A 21,383-nucleotide genomic window follows, 5' to 3' on the forward strand; every position below is an offset into this window, starting at 1 on the left:
ATGGCCGCTTACATACACCTGTATAGATTTCCTCTAACGCACAATGATTATCAGACGTCTATACAGTCGCGCCCCGTGTTTGTTGTTTTCCCCGTAGTCGGTGCAGCATTCCCCATCACCCTGTGAGTCACTCTCTAGCGGTGCAAATTCACTTTTAATGCGACATTCCTGCATAATAGTCAGATAGCTGAGATGCCTCCATCCACCTGAGACCAGAAACAGGTTGAGCCAGGTAAAGGGAGGAGGAGATCTGCCTGGATCCCAACCAATCACAGCCCTCCCTGAGCCAAGGCTGAGAGATCTTTAAAGAGTTGTTGGAGAAGGTTGTAGAACAGGTGTATGTGATCACAGCCAGAAGCTGAGCGCAGCAGATCTGGGGGCTGGTAAGGCTCTATTTATTATACACATCGATAGAAAGAGATCAGATGAATTCTAATACACTCGATCAGAAGATTTTATTGCTATATATGATATAAAGCTTATTATTTAAAAGATCTAAGGGCAGGAGCACAAGGGGGCTCTTTAGTAGATCAATCAAAATTGCTAATGATTAATCACTGATTGATCAATACACAGATGGGTCAAATACTCTGTGTGGTGCAAGCAATCATCTGCTTTTTAGTCTTTTATCTTTGTACAGCATAGGAAGCCGTTTGTTATCCATCTTGCTCAATCCATAGAAAACTATTAACTACGTAGCCCGCACCATAGACTGTCCATTCTCATCCAGGGCTCTGTAGAACCCTAAAGAAAGTTCCTCTAGATATTAGTAAGGGTTCCTTCATCAGAGAGAAATTGATCTCCCAACTATGATGAATACAAATATATGGGGACAATTTCCCACCGATATTTTATTGTAGGGTGTCTCTTCTATGGTGACCTCCAGTGCAAGGGTTTTTTTTTTTCACAATGATCCTCCAATGTGTGGGAACATTTGATTACCACTGTAAGGAGAAATTTCTCCACTGACAACCGATGTGAGGGGGCATTTCTTTATTGACTAATGTAAGGGGACTTTTTTTTTCATGGACAAGATGGCATAAAGGAACCTTTTTATATGGTTAGTTTAATTTTCATGTATCGTAATGTTTATCATTTATGTGAAGAGCAAGGGAATGTTGTAAAATAATTTGGCTCTAGGTGGTAATTGTCCCCAGGTATGCCAAATTCCTTTATTTTATTTTCAAACGTTCAACTTTTTCACCATGATATGTAGGTAGAAAAATTTTAGGAGGGGGTCCCTGAGACCTTAAAATTCTTTCAAGGGTTTCTCCAGGGTAAAAAGGTTGAGAGAGGCTGCTATAGAGAGTCACTTGTTAGCCATGTAGTGTATTCCATAGAGAGCCATTTGATAACCATGTAGTGCGTTCCATAGAGAGCCATTTGATAACCATGTAGTGCGTTCCATAGAGAGCCATTTGATAGCCATGTAGTGATTTCCATAGAGAGCCATTTGATAGCCATGTAGTGCTTTCCATAGAGAGCCATTTGATAGCCATGTAGTGCTTTCCATAGAGAGCCATTTGATAGCCATGTAGAGCTTTCCATAGAGAGCAATTTGATATCCATGTAGCGCGTTCATTAGAGATCCATTTGTCAGCCAGGTAGCGCGTTCCATAGAGAGCCACTTGTTAGCCAGGTAGCGCGTGCCATAGAGAGCCATTTGTCAGCCAGGTAGCGTGTGCCATAGAGAGCCACTTGTTAGCCAGGTAGCGTGTGCCATAGAGAGCCACTTGTTAGCCAGGTAGCGTGTGCCATAGAGAGCCACTTGTTAGCCAGGTAGCGTGTGCCATAGAGAGCCACTTGTTAGCCAGGTAGCGTGTGCCATAGAGAGCCACTTGTTAGCCAGGTAGTGTGTGCCATAGAGAGCCACTTGTTAGCCAGGTAGCGTGTGCCATAGAGAGCCACTTGTTAGCCAGGTAGCGTGTGCCATAGAGAGCCACTTGTTAGCCAGGTAGCGTGTGCCATAGAGAGCCACTTGTTAGCCAGGTAGCGTGTGCCATAGAGAGCCACTTGTTAGCCAGGTAGCGTGTGCCATAGAGAGCCACTTGTTAGCCAGGTAGCGTGTGCCATAGAGAGCCACTTGTTAGCCAGGTAGCGTGTGCCATAGAGAGCCACTTGTTAGCCAGGTAGCGTGTGCCATAGAGAGCCACTTGTTAGCCAGGTAGCGCGTGCCATAGAGGGCCACTTGTTAGCCAGGTAGCGCGTGCCATAGAGGGCCACTTGTTAGCCAGGTAGCGCGTGCCATAGAGGGCCACTTGTTAGCCAGGTAGCGCGTGCCATAGAGGGCCACTTGTTAGCCAGGTAGCGCGTGCCATAGAGGGCCACTTGTTAGCCAGGTAGCGCGTGCCATAGAGGGCCACTTGTTAGCCAGGTAGCGCGTGCCATAGAGGGCCACTTGTTAGCCAGGTAGCGCGTGCCATAGAGGGCCACTTGTTAGCCAGGTAGCGCGTGCCATAGAGGGCCACTTGTTAGCCAGGTAGCGCGTTCCATAGAGAGCCATTTGTTAGCCATGTAGCGCGTTCCATAGAGAGCCATTTGTTAGCCAGGTAGCGCGTTCCATAGAGAGCCATGTAGTGTGTACCGTAGAGAGCCATATGTTAGCCATGTAGTGCTTTCCATAGAGAGCCATTTGATAGCCATGTATTGCGTTCCATAGAGAGCCATTTGTTAGCCAGGTACTGTATTTGTTTCAGAGTCTTAAAATGGGCTGTGGAAATAAAAATGAGAACATTGTAAAAAAGAGTTCCAGGGACTATAAATGTGGCTATCCTCATTGCAAAAAGGCTAGTTGCTTAGCTTGTTGTCTTGTTGGGTATTGTCTGACTTGGGCCTCTTCTAAAGGAGTTCCTGGGGCCGTACTTTGCAAAATGTTGACACATATTCTGCATGGGGGCCACAGGTGCTGAAGACCGCGGTTTATACAACTTATTAGCTGTACTCAGATATTTCCTGGTACATGGCTAAATATACACACGTGTATGGCCTACTCCCTAACATAACCTACGTCCAGGCTTGTATGCCTGCACGTATTGATGTGTTTAAATAAGTATAATCCTGTGGCTCTCAGAATGGGTACTACACCCAAATTTTGTGTAGTATGGCCTCGGGCACCCATGCACATTAGGGCATTATTGACCTGGAACAAGTATGCAGGACAGGAACATAGAGTGCTAGAAACCCAGTCACTTAGAGTTGGATATGTTGTGCAATATTATAGAGTACAACATGGAGATCCTTCCCTTTTTAAAGTGGAGATTCTCAACCAGGATCCCATGGCAGGATCTCCAGAGGTTGCTAGGGGTTCCTTGAGGGTTGCTAGGGGTTCCTCGAGGGTTCCTCCAGAGGTTGCTAGGGGTTCCTCGAGGGTTCCTCCAGAGGTTGCTAGGGGTTCCTCCAGGGTTCCTCCAGAGGTTGCTTGGGCAATGAGCAATTTCTGTCTCTCAGATAGAGTTCCCTCTGACACCATTGGTCTTTTTATCTATCTGTAAGGGGGGAATTCTTCCCAATGACCATCACACTGATGTACCACGAGTTGCAGATATAGTCATCTTAGCAGGGGTTCCCTGAGACCGGAGAATTATTTTTAAGGGCCAGTTCACACCACAAAAAAAGCATTCTGAATGCATTCCAGATACGTTTTTGCTTATACTTCACACCACACTCCTTTGCAGTGCTTTTTATAAATTTATTTTTTTGTATGCGTTTTCCTATTTTCCAGTAGAGTTCTGTGCAGAAAATAAATGCAGCATGTTCTTCTTCCCCTTTCTTTTTTTTTTTTTTTTTTTTTTTCTGCACCAGAAACTGACTGCACTGGTGTGAACTTGAACTTGTGAACTAAGACCATTGTAATACATGGGGAAAACGCTGTGTGTGCATTTTTGAAGCAGAAAAAAGCGCACTGGACTGCATCTGGTGTGGACTAGCCCTATAGGTTCCCCTATGTAGAAAAGGGTGAGAGAGGCTAAAGGATATCTAAATCCAAGGACACAAATGTGATACATTGTAGCTTGACAGTCCTTGGATGGGATGGCTTTATTGGCTTTATTCGTTTTTAGACTTGTTCAGAAAAAACTGTTGATCCTGACAGAATTCCAGTGTTCTCATCACTTCTGTGCACACAGAACTGGTATCTCTGACAACCTCAGCTTTCCTAGTTACCTTATGTGAACTACAGATATCCACTCCCATCTAATGGAGGTGTTCTGAAGTCCTGTTGTAGGGTGACAACTCTGATCCTCCGTAGATACAGTAGAGTGATTGTGGTCGCTGTATGACAGGAAGTGTTACAGGCGGGATCATTAGGAGGAAATTTAAAGGGAAACCTGAAAAAAATGAATGCAGCCGCCATATGTAAGGACTGTTAGAGCCCATTCAGACTAGCGCGACTTGTCAGGCAACTTGTCAGCCTGACAAGTCGCGGTAGGTCGCGGTCCATTGAGCAGTACAGGACCCGTTCTAATAGGAGCGACACAAGTCACTCCAACTTAGAAAAAGGGTCCTGTACTACTTTGGGGCGACCTGGGAGCGACTTGCATAGACTTCCATTATGTGAAGTCCCTGCAAGTCGCGGTGCACGCGACTTCACAGGTCGCCCCCCGAAGTCAGATCGCCTCAGTGTGAACCGGCTCTTAATGTGTGTGTGTGTGTGTGTGTGTGTGTGTGTGTGTGTGTGTGTGTGTGTGTGTGTGTTTTTTTTAGGTTTAAAATGCATAGCTTGCAGCCTAGCTCTTCTCTTGATTAGTAATGGCTGCAGCCTTGGAGGTTCTCACTACTTGATGGCTTAGCCCGCCTATTGATCGATAGGGATGAAGGGGTTGTTTTTGCAAATGCACCGTGATTAAGGTATGTCAGTAGTTTAAAGGCAAATGTTCCTTAGTGAAGTTTACAGGATTCAGGGTGTATATAAATTTTCATTAATATCCCCCATAGTAGTTATTTACAATGCTTTGCAGTTGGGTTCAGGTGGCCTTGCATCCAATGTACAGCTGTGCTCTGAAAGAGCATAGATGACATTTTTGTTGGCGTCTGTTCTACACAGAGGAATCTCAGATGTTCACTATTTTTGTTTCGTTTGATTGGTTACCACTGCTTTTTTTTTTTTTTCTTCCACTGCGCCCAGTTTGCCAAAGGCTATTTTGCTTACGTTGTCTAGGAGTGGCATCCTATGGCCGTTCTGCAACCTCTCTAGGTTGTAGGTTGAGAATGAGTCTTGAGGTGTATCTCAAGCCTCGGGAAAGTCGCAAGTCAGAAACTCTGACCTCATAGAGAGATTTTTATCCAATACATCAGTTTAACTTCCTATTTATTTTAATTGTAATATTCTGTATGATATAACCGACCTTTTGTCTGCTCGTGATGAGCCACAGTCTGTTGATGTCTCTATGAAGTAGAGGCAACTTTTCCCAATTGAGTCAGCCAAAACTTGGGGTGGAAAATCCCCTTTTTGTTGTTTTTTTTTTTTTATACATCATATTTAGTAGTAGATGGTTACATTCAACTAGAATCATTCTGTAATGTTGAAGACGCTTGTCCAAGCCATTAAATGTAACGTCTTTATTTGAATGTAACTGACTACTACCAGATATACCATGACCTGGATGAATGAGAACCTTGACGGGCATTTTTAGTACATCCCTAAAAAGATCCTGCTCATACCTTCTTCTGAGCCTTTGTGCAAACCATATGCAAGTGTAGGCTCCAATGCCAAGCCCTCCTTCCCAAATTCAAGGGTTCAAAGCAGGTGCCTGTATTGGCCACTGGGAGGTTTTTGGAGATGTGAATGGAGAATTAGGGTGTGGTGGTTCCCCTGGCACATGTAAGATGTCTTGGTTAATTGAAAAGCTATTCTGGGGATGCCTACTGTTTTAGAACATGCCATGCCAGGTTCAGGCTTGTTTAAATATGAGCTCCTGACCAGATTTATGCTTGGAAACTGTAGACCTGTGACTACAAATGGTCTATTATCTGGTGCAAACCCTGGAAAACTGGATGAGCAGGGAGCACTGGTCTCTCTGCTGGAGGAATACAGAAAATCAATAATAGTTTGACATCTTCCAAGAGCTAAAGCAGCAATTCTTGAGTGAATTGACAACCTAAAATGGTCATATGAAGCTGCCTGGTTCTACTCTATGGCTCCACTCCCTGGTCTGTGACCTCCCTGAGCCATTGGTGAAGGTCTCCATAGGGTGTATACCATATGGAAGTGATGGCGAACCTTGGCACCCCAGATGTTTTGGAACTACATTTCCCATGATTTTCATACTCTGCAGTGTAGTAGAGCATCATGGGAAATGTAGTTCCAAAACATCTGGGGTGCCAAGGTTCGCCATCACTGCCATATGGTGTGGCCTAGTCACATCCACTAGTACTAGGATGAATGGAAGAGCATTATTTTGGCTTTTTGACTGAGACCTCCTGGATCTTTACATTTCTAATACCTTGGGAAAACTTGAGAAGTTAAAAATATTACTAGCTTTTAATTTAATTCTGTTTAAACCTTTTGACTTTCCTCTACCACTGGAGGTTGACCCCCCCCCCCCCTTCTCACTTTTATGACCGATACTAGATCCAGGACAGTAGTGCCTGCCTCATGCAGAGTGGTCTGCCTACTTTGCCACTACCACCAGTCTTGGTGAGGGTCACATATTGACCTCTTTGGTTAGGAGCCCTACCTGACACGTCTGGAGGTTCCCTTTAGAAATGCAATTGCCAATTGATTTTTAACCACTTTCCAACTGCTGCAAGTATATATACTGCGGCGGTCAGCCCCGTGCAGGCAAAGTGACGTACCGGTACATCACTAGCCTGTGAGCCAATAGGGGGCGAGCGCGCTCCGCCGGAGGCACGCTCCCGCTTGTTCACGGACACCTCCACCCGATGTCCGCCGGTCACTCGCGATCATCAGTTACAGAGGGAGAAAGGCAGGCGGCTTAGCGGCTAATGTAAACACAGCTGCCTGTCATTCTCCCTGTCTAACAGCAGAGATCAAACGGTCCTGCTATGTAGGACCGTAGATCTCTGCTGTTACATGTAAAGCCACATCCCTGCACAGTTAGAAACACGCCCCTAGGGATACACTTAACCCCTCCCTCTCCAATAGTTAACCCCTTCACTGCCAGTGTAATTTTTACAGTAACAGTGCATATGTATAGCACTGATTACTGCAGTAATGTCACTGGTACCCCCAAAAGTGTCAAAAATGTCAGTCAAGGTTCCGATCTGTCCGCCACAATGTCGCAGTCCCGCAAAAAAATCGCAGATCACCGCCATTACTCATTAAAAAAAAAAAAAAACAACAAAAATCTTTCCCGTAGTTAGTAAACGCAATAACTTTTGCGCAAACCAATCAAAATACACTTATTGTGATTTCTACCAAACAATGTAGCAGAAAAAAAATGGCCAAAAATGTTAAATTTTGATTTTTTTTTTTTCTACATTTTTTTTCTTTTGGGGAATTTCATATGAAAAAATTTGAAAAATATTGTTAGTTTTTCAAAATTTATGGTCTTTTTTTTTTTTTTTTTTTTTTTTTTTTTTTGTTTATAGGGCATGATCAAAAAATCGCACAGGTGATCAAATACCACCAAAAGAAAGCTCTGTTTGTGGGAAAAAAAGGACGTCAAGTTCGTTTAGGTACAGCGTCGCACGACCGCGCAATTGTCCGTTAAAGTCACGCAGTAAAAAATTCGCAAAAAACCCCCTGGTCAGAATGGGGGTAAAATCTTCCGGGGCTTAAGTGGTTTAAACCCTGACTTTTTTTGTTTTTTGTCTAATTTTGGAAGGATTTCAAATTTGTCAGATCGGGGAGATTTCCACTCCTTGTGCTACTGATAGCATTTTAACAAGACAGGAAGTAGGGAAAAAAATCTGCAGTGGGGGTCCTAGAGGCCAACAAAAGTCACCACGGTTGTAGTTTTCCTCTACTGTACTAATAATAAACTGTTTTTTTCTGTCCCTGTTAACAATTGCCAACTACCATTGTTGACCTCTCCTAAAAATGCCTGTTCCCTGGCATTCATGGTGACCCTGATTTAATACAGAGTTTCTGACAAAGATTAGGGCTCCCAACTCAGCCCGACTTAACATTATTCTAGCAGCAGACAAGCAGTCCTTGTAATGCTACCAGAACGCAGCATTGTATACACTGTGTACATAGCTGATAAAGGAAATGCTTTGTTTGGGCCAGCTTGGCCAGAACAAACTAATATATACAGTGAAAGTTACCAGGGAGTTAAGTTTTTACACCGTCTTCGATCCAGAGAGATTTTCATCCAAAGTTCTCCATTAAAGTGTAAAACCAAAACTTTTTTGGGGGGTTCGACCCTCCTATCAAATTTAGGGTGTGTGTGTTTTTTTTTTTTTGTCCTCTCTAGTGGTAACCAGGAAATGACTGAGCTGAAAAAGACCCAGAGTGTTTTTCAGTAACCGGTCTTCTATATTTAACAAAGTATGAAAAGCCCAGGGCGTAGCTCTGTACATGAGTAGACTATTCAAGGTGGCGGTGAGACACAAAACAGACGTTTGTTTTCTAAGTCTTCCCAACGCCGACCTTTTCATCAATGGAGAAGTATGATGTGCAGCTAATGGCATGAAGCAACGCACTGGAGTTTGGTCGGGCTCAGTTCACACCTTTCTACGTGTTTTACTGTGTCGCAACTAAAAACCAAATACAATAAGTCTTTGCTAGGTGGGGAGGTAAGGCAGCTAGCAAAGGAAACAAAATGTACCAATCCCAATAAATATGTATAGAAGTACAATTTAAAGTGTTTTACTGTATGTCGTAGTGTTGGATGTAGCACGCATACCCATGTGACCCTCAATGCACCACAACACGTATATCCTTGGATAACTGTGATGTGTTGGAAGTGGGTGGGATTGGTGATTTGGGTGAGGCCTGTGCAATTTTTGTGTTTTCCGTAAAAATACACAAATTAATTTCAGTGCTCACAAACCCCATAAAATACCCAATTTTTTGGGTAACACATGAAAGTTGCCATGCATCGAGTAAGTCACGCTGAATCTGACTTTTTCACTTGAGGCCGCACAATTTCAAAGTTGCATGCCAGTGCGACTTGGAAGACATCTGTGAAACTTCATGCACAGATGTCAGTAGCACCTGAACTTCGCACCGGTGTGACCAGGGACTAAATGGATACCAAACATGTCAAGCCTTAAAACAGCGTGTGCCTATAAAATGGCCTTCATCCTTTGGCGATAAAAACCCTTACCGGCTCTTCGATTAAGTCCCCTTTCACATGAACGATCCAATCAGATCTGCCTGTCAGTTTTTCAGGCGGACCTGATCGGATCCTCCATGCATCCCTATGGGGCAGCGGATGTCATCGGAGACCATCTCCACTGACACCCGCTGCTCTCCGATCCTGTCCGTGAAATCCAGACGGATAGAAACCCTATTTTCATGAGAATGGACAGGCGGTCTGTTCTCATTCAATTCCCCCATAGAAGACAACGGGGATCTGACAGCTCCATCTCTGCACACAGAGCGGAGATGGAGCTGTCATCCACCTGCTCAGGGGGAATCGATCCCCCGCTGAGCAGAATGGGAGTCCGCCGGTGGATGCAAACAGTGTGAAAGGACCCTAAGAGTTATGCTCCGTTCACATATAGGCGTTTCGGATCGCGGGCAGAATTTTCACGATTCTGCCCATGATACCGAACCATTGCAAGTCACGGGACGCCCAAGCTATTCCCATGACTTGCAATGGCATCCTAATTGCGGCAGGATTTTGCCTCTTTTGGGCGTCGGGGCGTCCCGCGATTGTTTGCATGATTTTTACTGCGATTAGTCTGGCAACAATGGCGACAGTCGCGCCGCATTTGGGGTGCCATTGCAAGTCACGGGAGTCGATCGGGTGTCCCGCGACTTGCAATGGTTCAGAATCGCGGCACCTCTGCCACGATCTGAAATGCCTATATGTGAAAGGAGCCTAAACTGTGAATGCTCTCACTCTGGAGTGCACAGCAAGACCTAATGTTTGGCGCAATTCCAGATTTTGTATATGGTGTTGGAAGAGGGGGGGGATCGGTCACCACCACAATAGTCATGGCAGCAGCAAAAGGGGTTACAAGTAAGGTGTATATCGAGCCACAACCTTTTCTTGCTGTTTGAGGTTGGATTACAACCCCAGTTACACTTTATTTTCTGTTATCCAGTCCCAGAGCTTCCTGCCTGGGGAAATGGTTACCTGCAGAACAGGATTTAAGGGAAACCTCTCTAATGGAGCCCAAGATGGTGGTAAAAACCCAACAGAACTTCAAATCTGTCTTACTCTATTAAACAAAACTTGGCTTGGTTTACACACACTCTATAGAGAATCAATAGGCACATAATACAACACACTTCAACACAAATAATACATTGTGATGCACGCTGTAATGTGACTGTATAGATGTCCTTCTACTTTAAAGACATAAGCTCCCATGATCGTGGATTCCATACCCAGTCAGTCTGATAGGATAGAATGGGGGTTCTTCTACACTAGATGCATGCTTGTTGCTTGTCAAACTGTATCTTTTAGGGACCATTTTCTCAAACTTTTGTTGCTTGTTTGGGGGGTCTGCAAATCGCAAGTTTAAAAGCCAAGAGGAAAACACATTTTAAGGGTCGTTGACACATGGCGTCACTCTTCGAAGAGTGGCCCATTGGAAGATCCCTTTTCAGAGCGATGCAGGTGTGGCTGACAGGCATTTACCCTATTGCCCAATTTGTATTTATTTTTTGACAGTTCAGTGGGCTGTTTGTATGGGGATACTGTGCCACAACCATGAACCTAGCGTTTAGCCTGTGACATGGTCCCATTCCCTTGAATAGGTCTTGTTCGGTGGCTGTACTGCCAAGCGTGATGTGGTTAATTTTTGCTCTGCTGTGATGCAAAGTGTACACTCGCATCTGGCAGCCTTTTGGGTGGTTTGGAGCCGGTTAAAAATAGCACTCAACCACCTACTTTTACCGCCCTGCACCTGTAAGTGTAAACTAATGCCCCGTACACACGTGCAGATTATCTGAAGACTTTTGTCTGTAGACTTACCAAAACCATATAATATGAGGTCAAACCTAAACACTTTCAATTTGTATGCAATCCGGCAGGCCCTTGCACTACATAGAAAAGGTAAATCTGAAGACTAAAGTCTTCAGATAATCTGCACGTGTGTACGGGGCATTAGCCTTAGAAGTTGGCGATGGCAGCCAACCTGTGGGCTTCAATAATTGTACTTGGTGGTATAGTGGTCACCTCTAGATCTCGGCATGTGAGGGCACTGAATGGCTGCTTGGTTCCCACCCTTTAGCCAATTTCCTCTTTTTTTTATCTACCTAAAAACACGGTATCACCTTAGAGGTGTTTGTACAATAAGACCTCACTGGTTGTAATGTCACCATCCTTCCAGGAAGATTTCTGGGGAATGCTGAGGTGGTGAAATGTCTCAGGAAAACCCTCTAGTCTATTGCAATATTGTCTTCACTGGAGATCGAATACTCTGTACTCCCCAGGAGCTAGCGTGTCTTCATCCTCACCAGGGCACCATAGGCAGAAGATGGGGGTGAGGTTAAAGCTGAAGTTTTGGTATGTCAATTTCTACATCGTTACATTGGTCCAGGTTGGACTAATGTATGTACCACACCTGTGTACTAGACACTACTACTCCTGTGATCTCCACTAGCTTCAAGGTCCTGTGCCAAGTGCCTGTCCTGCTGCCTACGGAACACAGGAGGTCACCAGCTTGGCACAGGTGCCATTTAGCAAATACTTTGCATTTTCTCAATGAATGCAAAGCTTTTCCTGATAGGATGAGCTGAGGTGGTGACATCACGATAACTGCACATAATGGCCGCGATGCCTTGGGCTGTTGCTATAGCAGTCCATACATTGCAACATAAAGCCCAATAGTGAGTATTCTTCATAATGCTCAAAATGGTGAGAGCTCAATGGTCAACATGACCATGCTAACCAATGAGAAACCCTTAATTCTTCTGGGACACCTTTTTGGAAGAAGCTTCAGATGTTTCTCATTGGTCAACACAGTTGTGTTGCTTTCCATTGCAAGCAATTATGAGAGCTACTCACTCCAGGGCTGTGTATGGTCAGGGCTGTCTTAATGCATGGGCACTGCCGTGGGGTCTGGAGGCGTTGCCAGGAGATATATATAATTATATTTTATTTTTTTAATTTTTCATGAAAAGATAAACTTGCCCTTCAAGCAGAATCTCTTCAAATGGGCACACAGCTATGCCATCCAAAAAGAGGTTCGAAACATATCCGAAACTAAAAAATTGCCATCTGACGTCCTGTTTTCCCTTCACCATCTGTCCTTCTTCCACCATTTACTACCTAAATTCCTCTAGTTTTTTAGGATGTCTGTTGGCTATTTATAAGTCTGGTTAAGATAAGTGTGGTATCTGTTCTTATCAGTGTCCAGTAGGGGTGCTCTACCATCGTTCTGGCCTTTTGGCAGGAATGGCTGCCTGTATAGCACCACTGCTGGTATGATGGGGGTCCCGAGGAGCCTTCTTGATGGGCAAGGAAACCGAATGAGCGCCCACCACATAAGGTGTGGGTTGAGTGTACTTTCTTGGTGTGGAGAGTTCGAGGGGCCCGGTGCCTCCTAATAAGAACAGTGCTGTCTGGTTATGGGCTGGGAAGGAAGAGAACCGATGGTGGTTGTGACCCCTGGGATATGGTCTCCCCAGGGGTGCTCTTGGTAACCCTTTGGGCCTGGGTATACCCACTGAGCACAAGGTCAAGTCCACACCGCCCCCCCCCACCCTTCTTTTTTTGGGTTCAGTGCTCAGAGGCACTGAGCCTCTTTGGGCTAGGCCTTTTGGCTAAGCCGGGCACAATTTTTGCTACTAGGCCATGAGGTATAGCCAATGTACTGGCATTTTTTCCTCCGCTGAACCAGTGGGGTCTCACTTTGGGAGAGCCCCTCTCCTAATGCTTGGTGGTCGGCTTTGGCTGACCATGAGGAAAGAGGTCTGCCAGGCCTTTTGGCAAGGTAACCCAAGTTGAACCTTGCACTCCAGGGGGGTCAGTGTAGAGTCCTGCTTCTTGGGGAGATGACCTAGAATATGTAAAGTCAATAAAAGTCCACTTTTGCTCTCTGTGCATGGTTTATCCCACCATGTAGAGAGTATCTCCGGAATGTGGTGACAGGTGTTTGCTACCTTTTTTCATTCAGGTATTTAGGAATGCGGTAAGACTGGTCACTAAGCAGGTCTGGGGTCTCGTCTAACTGCTTTTTGCACAGCAGGTTGGTCAAGAGATCCATGAATTGTTCTCTACATAAAGCTGCATGTCATTCGTTGTTTACTTTATATATTTTGTATCTTTTTGCCTCTTTTCACGTTGTACGCTTTTCCGTATCCCACTAGCGCCTCCTAATTAAGGATCTACATATTGCTTGTTGTGGTCAGTGTGCACAGTCCTGGTGCTCCTATGTGGACAGGCGAAAGGCTGCTGGACTCTACCTAAGGCTGGCAATGCATCAGTAGATCTTTAAACAAAAACATGTTGTATGATCAGTATCCGTACATTCCATGACTTGACAAATGTTGTTCATGAAAATGTTGTTTCCTTTTAACATTTTAACAATTTTGAAATGAATGGAATTTCCCAAATGAAAACCACATTCACTGTTTAGCAATGTGTTTAATTTCAGAGAAAATTTCCATCTCGCTCCTTCGAATTTTCATATCAATGTGGTCGAAGACTAACCTTTATTTTATCCGGGATCTGTAGAGCAACCTATGCTGGCCATACACTCGTAATCAACATGTTCTTAAAATGGAAAATTTTTCAAATTTTGAGCAAAATTCTACGAGTGTATGGCCAGCATAGGTTGTTCCACAGATCCCGGATAAAATAAATGTAAGGCCCTTTCACACATGCTGTCCGTTTGTCCGTTTTTCATCCATCCGTTGACGGATGAAAAATGGACATCAATGTATCTCTATGTAAAAACAGATGACAACGGATGATCATCAGTTAACATCCGTTTTCATCCGCTTCCGTCAATGTCCGTTTTTTTTTTGAACGTATGAATGCCCTATTTTTCATCCGTCAAAGAAACGGATCGAACGAAAAACGGATGACAACTGAAGAAAAACGGATGACAACTGATGGATAACGATGAAAAACGGATGGAAAACTGATACATTTTGACGTGACTGAACTGATGAACTGAACGGACCGCATGTGTGAAAGGGGCCTTAGTCTTCGACCACATTGATAAGAAAATTCGAAGGAGCGAGATGGCCAGCATAGGTTGTTCTACAGATCCCAAATATTCACACTTGCTTTCCTCTGCTGACTTCAACAACCACCAACAGTTATCTCTGGGCCTTCATGAATCTCCATGAAGAACAAAGATTACAGTGAGGAATGTTGGGGTGCATGAAGGTCCACAATTTTTTTTTTTTTTTTTGGTCTGCAAACTTGAGTTCATTTGCACTAGTGTGTCCCGTGGTGACCTCCTACTCTTCATACAGCTGAAAAATATTTAAAGTACTTGAAGACTTTTTACAGGCCTTAACCACTTGCCGACCGCTTACACTATATATATATATATATATATATATATATATATATATATATATACTATATTATAGCGGCAGGGTGACTCATACAGGCAAAACAAGGAATGGATACGTTGCTCGCTTGGTGGAAGCTAGGGGCCGATCGTCAGCGGGGAAGCAAATGCGTGTGTCAGGTGGCTCCAATTGCCACCTGACACCCGCGATCGCTCCCTGCTGAGAGGACGGTCGGCTGTTGTAAACACAGCCGATCGTTCTTCTCCCTGGAATGGTCATAGAGCCCCTGTGATCCTTCTATAAAGGATCACATGTCTCTATGGTCATTTCAGAAGCCACCCCCCCCCCCCCCCCCACAGTTAGAATCACTCCCCTAGGCTCGCATTGAACCCCTTGATCACCCACATGGTTAATCCCTTCCCTGCCAATGTCATTATTACAGTAACAGTGCATATTTTTAGCACTGATTACTGTAGCAATGTCACTGGTACCTCCAAAAGTGTCAAAAATGTCAGTTAGGGGTCCGATCTGTCTGTCGCAGTCCTGCAAAAAAATCACAGATCACTGCCATTACAAGTAAAAAAAAAAAAAACAATAAAAATGACAAATCTTTCTGTAGTCAGTAGACGCAATAACTTTTGCGCAAACCAATCAAGATTGCGCTTATTGCGATTTCCCCCCCCCCCCCCCCCCAGAAATATGTAGCAGAAAGCTATTTGGCCTAAAATGTTAAATTTTGGAATTTTTTTACTTTTTTAATTATTTATTTTTTTGAGAAGGTCATATAGCAATATATATATATATATATATATATATATATATATATATATATATATATATATAATTTTTTTTTTTTTTTTTTTGTTTTGTTTATAGCGCAAAAAATAAAAATCGCACAGGTGATCAAATACCACAAAGAGAAAGCTTTATTTGTGGGGGAAAAAAAGACGTCAATTTAATTTGGGTACAGCATCACATGGCCGCGCAATTGTCCATTAAAGTAACACAGTGTCGAATTTCAAAATAAGGCCTGGTCATTAAGGGGGCAAATCCTTCTGGTCTTAGTGTCGGTTCACACTGCAGCGGCACGACTTCGGGGGCGACCTGTGAAGTCGCGTGCACCGCGACTTGCACGGACTTCATAAAATGAATGTCTATGCAAGTCTCTCCAGGTCGCCCCGAAGTAGTACAGGACCCTTTTTTAAGTCGGAGCGACTTGTGTCGCTCCTATTAACGGTTCCTTTACCGACAATGGGAGCGCAATGGACCGCGACTTGTCAGGCTGACAAGTCTCGGTCCAAGTCGGATCAGTGTGAACCGGCACTTAAAGTGGTTAAGTGCATGCTCCAGTAACAAGTTAAATTTTAAACCCTGGGGTGCATGCGGAGAACAGCTTGCCCGATGATCAGTTAAATTTCTCATCCAGACATTGCTGTGTTGCACTAGTCCGTCCCACTGCCTTCTGCCTGTATGAAGGTGATCCTGGAACACATCTGCTGGGGATGCTGGAGCACACCGCATTCTGACACGCTCCTGCAGAAAGCCTCAATTTTTAGTAGAAGTTGGTGTCACAGTGAGAGGGGTTTGGACATCCATCCACACTGTCACACTACTTATGGTACCATGATCTGGACAAATTAATACCCTCACAAGCAGAGCTCAGACTTCCTGTCCAGTTTCCTCTCCTGGGTTGCAAATGCTTACTTGGATTTCACTGCACACTGTGAGCTTCTCAAGACGTGCATTAGAAGCAACGGCAAGGCAGAGGAGAAATCACTACTTCAGGTGTGCTGAAGAGATCCCATAGCAGGTAACCCCCCTCCCCCCACAGGTGATGGCTTGGCTCGCCACGGGGGCAAACAAGGAAACTTGGAAAAGGCAACCGCACACCACAACGGGATACCAATAAAACTTCTTTATTGTAATGTAGACAGATGCGGTCACAGGAATGAACGGAAGGTTAACATGTTTCACACATCTTGTGCTTAGTCATACATTTTATTGGTATTCCATTGCGGTGTGCGGCTGACTTTCCAAGTTTCCTAGCAAGTTGGAGAGCGCCTGCCTCATTTCCTGGCAGGAAGATGCCCAGCATCATCTAGCACTTTCCTCCTCAGACTGACGTTCCCTGGCCCGGTTAGTCATGGGATTTAAGTTCTCGCAACCATAAAAGCTGCGTATTAAACGGAAGCATCACCTAGGGCAGTGCTGGAACAAGGTCATCCAGCGCCCAGGGCAAGGATGCCAAACTGCACCCCCCCTTCCCTTAGGGTTAGGGTCAAAGTGCCCCCCCCCTGCAATAAACCATTGCGCCCAGGGCAACCTCCCCTTGTCCCGGCCCTGACTTAGGGTAGTCTGCATTAAAAATACAGCCTGTCTATGAACGTAGAGTCCTCCTGAATGACAACCACTCCTCAAGGCATTTTAATATTTGCAGAACTCCTCCCAGGAGCAAGCCCACTGCTTACATTGGAATTGAGGGCTCTTGAGAAGTACTTAGGCAGGGTGCTGTGATGTATTCAGGAAGCTATGTACATCATACTGCCAACCCTCCACCAGTCATGACCCGCCACTATTGCATAGAGAAGCACAGAGACCTGGTGATGACATCACTGGGCTTAAAATAAGATATGTAATGAAAATGTGAAGGTTTTATTTAAAAAAGAAAAAAATGTAACTCTGTTATCTTATGACAACCTGTTATTATTATACTATTTTACTGAAGTCTATGTTAACAGCACTCTGTTATAAAATGTTTCATTTCAGGCGACTTGTTTGTTCATGTCGTCCTATTATACCTGTACTGCATACTTCTTATTAAATTCTTATTAAAAAAAAAATTATTATTTTTTAATGAGCTGACGAAAGAAGCAACCATGGAAGGCATAATATCAGCAGATTAGGTTTAAATATTTTTCTTCTTCTGTTTTTTTCTTCTAGAACATTTTCATTTACCAAAAATATTGTGTGTTTTTGTTTTTTTATTTATTTATTTATATATAAAATGTGTATATGTATGTTTGTTTTTATACACTATATTACCAAAAGTATTGGGACCCCTGCCTTTACACGCACATGAACTTTAATGGCATCCCAGTCTTAGTCTGTAGGGTTCAATATTGAGTTGGCCCACCCTTTGGAGGTAAAACCGCTTCAAGTCTTCTAGGAGGGCCATCCTCAAGGTTTAGGAGTTTGTCTACGATAAATGTTTGACCATTCTTCCAGAATGGAATTTGTGAGGTCAGGCTCTATTGTTGGAGGAGAAGGCCTATCTCACAGTCTCCTCTCTATTTCATCCCAAAGGTGTTCTATCGGGTTGAGGTCAGGACTGTGCAGGCCAGTCAAGTCAGTGGCGTAGCGTGGGGGGTGCAGGGGGGGCCAGCCGCACCGGGCGCAACATCTGGGGGGGCGCATCCACAGTGTCACTCTGTCTGTCTGACTCTGACATACACAGTTCACACACTGTCTGCGGCTGCCTCCATCTTTAGGCTGGGAGATGTCCAGCGTGGCCGCCCTATGGCTGAAAATGGTGGGTCAGGGCAGGGCTGGACTGTGCCTGACCTGTCCAATGGTGTAGGGTGGGGTGGCGTTGCAAGCCAAGCCCCGCCTCTCCTCACTGCTCAGTCAGTTTAGCAGCGAGTGAGTCAGCAGCCTGGCGCTGTCTCAGAGTGGGGTTTTTTATCACCTGATTAGAGCCAGAGGATCTAATAGGCTACAAAAAAGGGTGGACCCGGGGCGCAGAGCAGTGCGCCCCGAGCCCACCCATTGTGTGACAATAGCGAATGAAAATTTGCTATTGTCACATGGATCCTCCTCCTGGCCAATCCGAAACCCGCTTCATGATTGGCCAAAAGGCGAACGCATGCCATTGGCCGAGGAGGAGGCGGGAGGACTTGAGGAGATGCGGGGAACTGAGGAGAAGCCGCCGCTGCAGGTAGGTCTCTCTGCATTGAAAGGGGGCACGCTGATCATTCTGCATTGAAAGGGGGCAAGATGATCTCTCTGCATTGAAAGGGGGCACGCTGGTCATTCTGCATTGAAAGGGGGCACGCTGGTCTCTCTGCTTTGAAAGGGCACGCTGGTCATTCTGCATTGAAAGGGGGCACGCTGGTCATTCTGCATTGAAAGGGGGCACGCTGGTCATTCTGCATTGAAAGGGGGCACGCTGGTCATTCTGCATTGAAAGGGGGCACGCTGGTCATTCTGCATTGAAAGGGGGCATGCTGGTCATTCTGCATTGAAAGGGGACACGCTGGTCATTCTGCATTGAAAGGGGGCACGCTGGTCTCTCTGCTTTGAAAGGGGGCACAGTGGTCTCTCTGCATTGAAAGGGGGCACGCTGGTCTCTCTGCAATGAATGAGGGACACGCTGGTCATTCTGCAATGAATGAGGGACACGCTGGTCATTCTGCATTGAAGGGGGACACGCTGGTCATTCTGCATTGAAGGGGGACACGCTGGTCATTCTGCATTGAAGGGGGACACGCTGGTCATTCTGCATTGAAGGGGGGCACGCTGGTCATTCTGCATTGAAAGGGGGCACGCTGGTCATTCTGCATTGAAAGGGGGCACGCTGGTCTCTCTGCATTGAAAGGGGGCACGCTGGTCTCTCTGCATTGAAAGGGGGCACGCTGGTCTCTCTGCATTGAAAGGGGGCACGCTGGTCTCTCTGCATTGAAAGGGGGCACGCTGGTCTCTCTGCATTGAAAGGGGGCACGCTGGTCATTCTGCATTGAAAGGGGGCACGCTGGTCATTCTGCATTGAAAGGGGGCACGCTGGTCACTCTGCATTGAAAGGAGGCACGCTGGTCATTCAAACTTGTATTTAGATGCATTTTACTTTAATTACATCAGTATTTTCATAACAAACAATACATGTGCTTAGGGGGTAAGGGTTTCTTTAACTAATCTAGTGGAACAGACTAAAATCCCGCGGGTTAGGGGGCGCAAATTACTTGCCTTGCCCCGGGTGCTGACAACCCACGCTACGCCACTGAGTCAAGTTCCTCCACTTCAAACTCACTCATCCACAGTATATTGCCAAAAGTATTGGGCCTCCCCTCCAGACCATTTGTGGAGGGGGGGGGGGGATTATGCTGTGGGGTTGTTTTCCAGGGGTTGGGCTTGGCCCCCTAGTTCAAGTGAAGGGAACTCTTAAGGGGTCCGCGTAACAGGACCTTTATGGGAACAGTTTGGGGGCGGCCCCTTCCTGTTCCAACATGACTGCGCACCAGTGCACAAAGCAAGGTCCATAAGGACATGGAGGAGCGAGTTTGGGGTGGAGAAACTTTGCTGACCGGTCCTGACCTCAACCCCATAGAACACCTTTGGGATGAATTGGAGTGAAGACTGTGAGCCAGACAATCTCGCCGACATCAGTGCCTGACCTCACAAATGCGCTTCTGGAAGAATGGTCAAACATTCCCATAGACACACTCCTAAACCTTGGACGGCCTTCCCAGAAGAGTTGAAGCTGTTATAGCTGCAAAGGGTGGGCCAACTCAATATTGAACCCTACGGACTAAGACTGGGATTCCATTCAAGTACATGTGCGTGTAAAGGCAGGCGTCCCAATACTTTTGACAATTGTGTGTGTTATTTATTTCTTTTATTACCACAACTCATGTATTTTTTTTTTTTTTTTTTTTTTTTTTCTTTCGTGTTTTATAGATTGTCATCTCTTAGAACAATGAGCGGAAACTCGGGAGTTCGCTGTTTTCAGGTCATCCTCATTTTTGGCAATGTGATAATTGGGGTAAGTAGACTTCTGTCCATCAGTACTGTAGGTGAGGAAGAGGCATATAGGATGTAACCTGGGGCAGGAAGTCTCTGGGGAAGCAAGCTGTACCTTGCTAGTTTTATTAAAAGGACCAGTTCACCCAGATATAGTGTTTATTTTTATTTTTTTTCTTTTGCTAGAAGAGTAGCTGGTAAAATGCTAGACCAGGGTTCCTCCTGAGGTTGCTAGGGGTTCCTTGAGCAATGGGCAATTTCTGCCTCTCAGATAAGTTCCCAATGACACCATTGTTCCTTTTTAGCTCTCTGTAAGGGGTTAATTCTTTCCAATGATGACAAGAGTAAGGAGCATTCTTCCCACTGACTGTAACGCTAAAGTATCATGAGTTGTAGATTTGTAATTTTTAGCAGGGGTTCCCCGAGACCAGAATTATTTATTTATTTCCTCCAAGGCTTCCTTTGTGTTGAAAAGGTTGAGAGGCTGTGTTAGACCCTTTGGTTTCTTCCAGTATGGAGATTTCATTGTCATAACTCCTGATTCCGTTCTGCCCACTGGGACCTTTGGGTGTTTCTGTTCACCTTTTGTCCTGGCTCCTCCTGTTACATTTGTCGTGATTCTAAAGTAAAGCAAAATCCAGCAATCCGAATGGAAACCCCTCGTAATGGCCATAGAAGATGTGAAGACCACAGAGGTCAAATATTGAAATATCTGTCTGGGTTGGGTGGACTGAACCTTTTTTCTGTCCACTGTAGTATTGCAGATCTAAAACAAAAGCTTACTTTTAGATATTTTATTAAGCCCCGGAGGATTTGGCTGCTCAAAGACCAGGGCCTATTTTGCGATTCGGCACTGCGTGACTTTAACGGACAATTGCGCGGTCGTGCGACGTTGTACCCAAATTAAATTGACGTCCTTTTTTCCCCCACAAATAGAGCTTTCTTTTGGTGGTATTTGATCACCTGTGCGATTTTTTTTTTTTTTTTTTTTTTTTTTTTTCTTTTTTGCGCTATAAACAAAAAAGTGCGACAATTTTGAAAAAAATAACAATATTTTTCACTTTTTTTTTTTTTTTTATTATATGAAATCTCCCCCCAAAAA

At 44.9% G+C, this 21,383-nt stretch overlaps 1 protein-coding gene across 1 annotated transcript in view; it reads left to right on the forward strand.

The window, feature by feature from the left end:
- Positions 1–330: 330 nt before the first annotated feature.
- The window catches only part of UPK1B (uroplakin 1B), a 36,281-nt gene continuing 15,228 nt past the window's right edge, over positions 331–21,383 (forward strand). Inside the window, exons 1-2 of the mRNA XM_082247832.1 lie at positions 331–383; positions 20,219–20,303. Of these exons, the coding sequence (XP_082103958.1) occupies positions 20,238–20,303 (66 nt within the window). The 5' untranslated portion in view covers positions 331–383; positions 20,219–20,237. The remainder of the gene's footprint in view (positions 384–20,218; positions 20,304–21,383) is intronic.

Source organism: Pelophylax lessonae (genome assembly GCF_965119305.1).
Source record: "Pelophylax lessonae genome assembly, chromosome: 2".
NCBI lineage: Eukaryota > Metazoa > Chordata > Amphibia > Anura > Ranidae > Pelophylax > Pelophylax lessonae.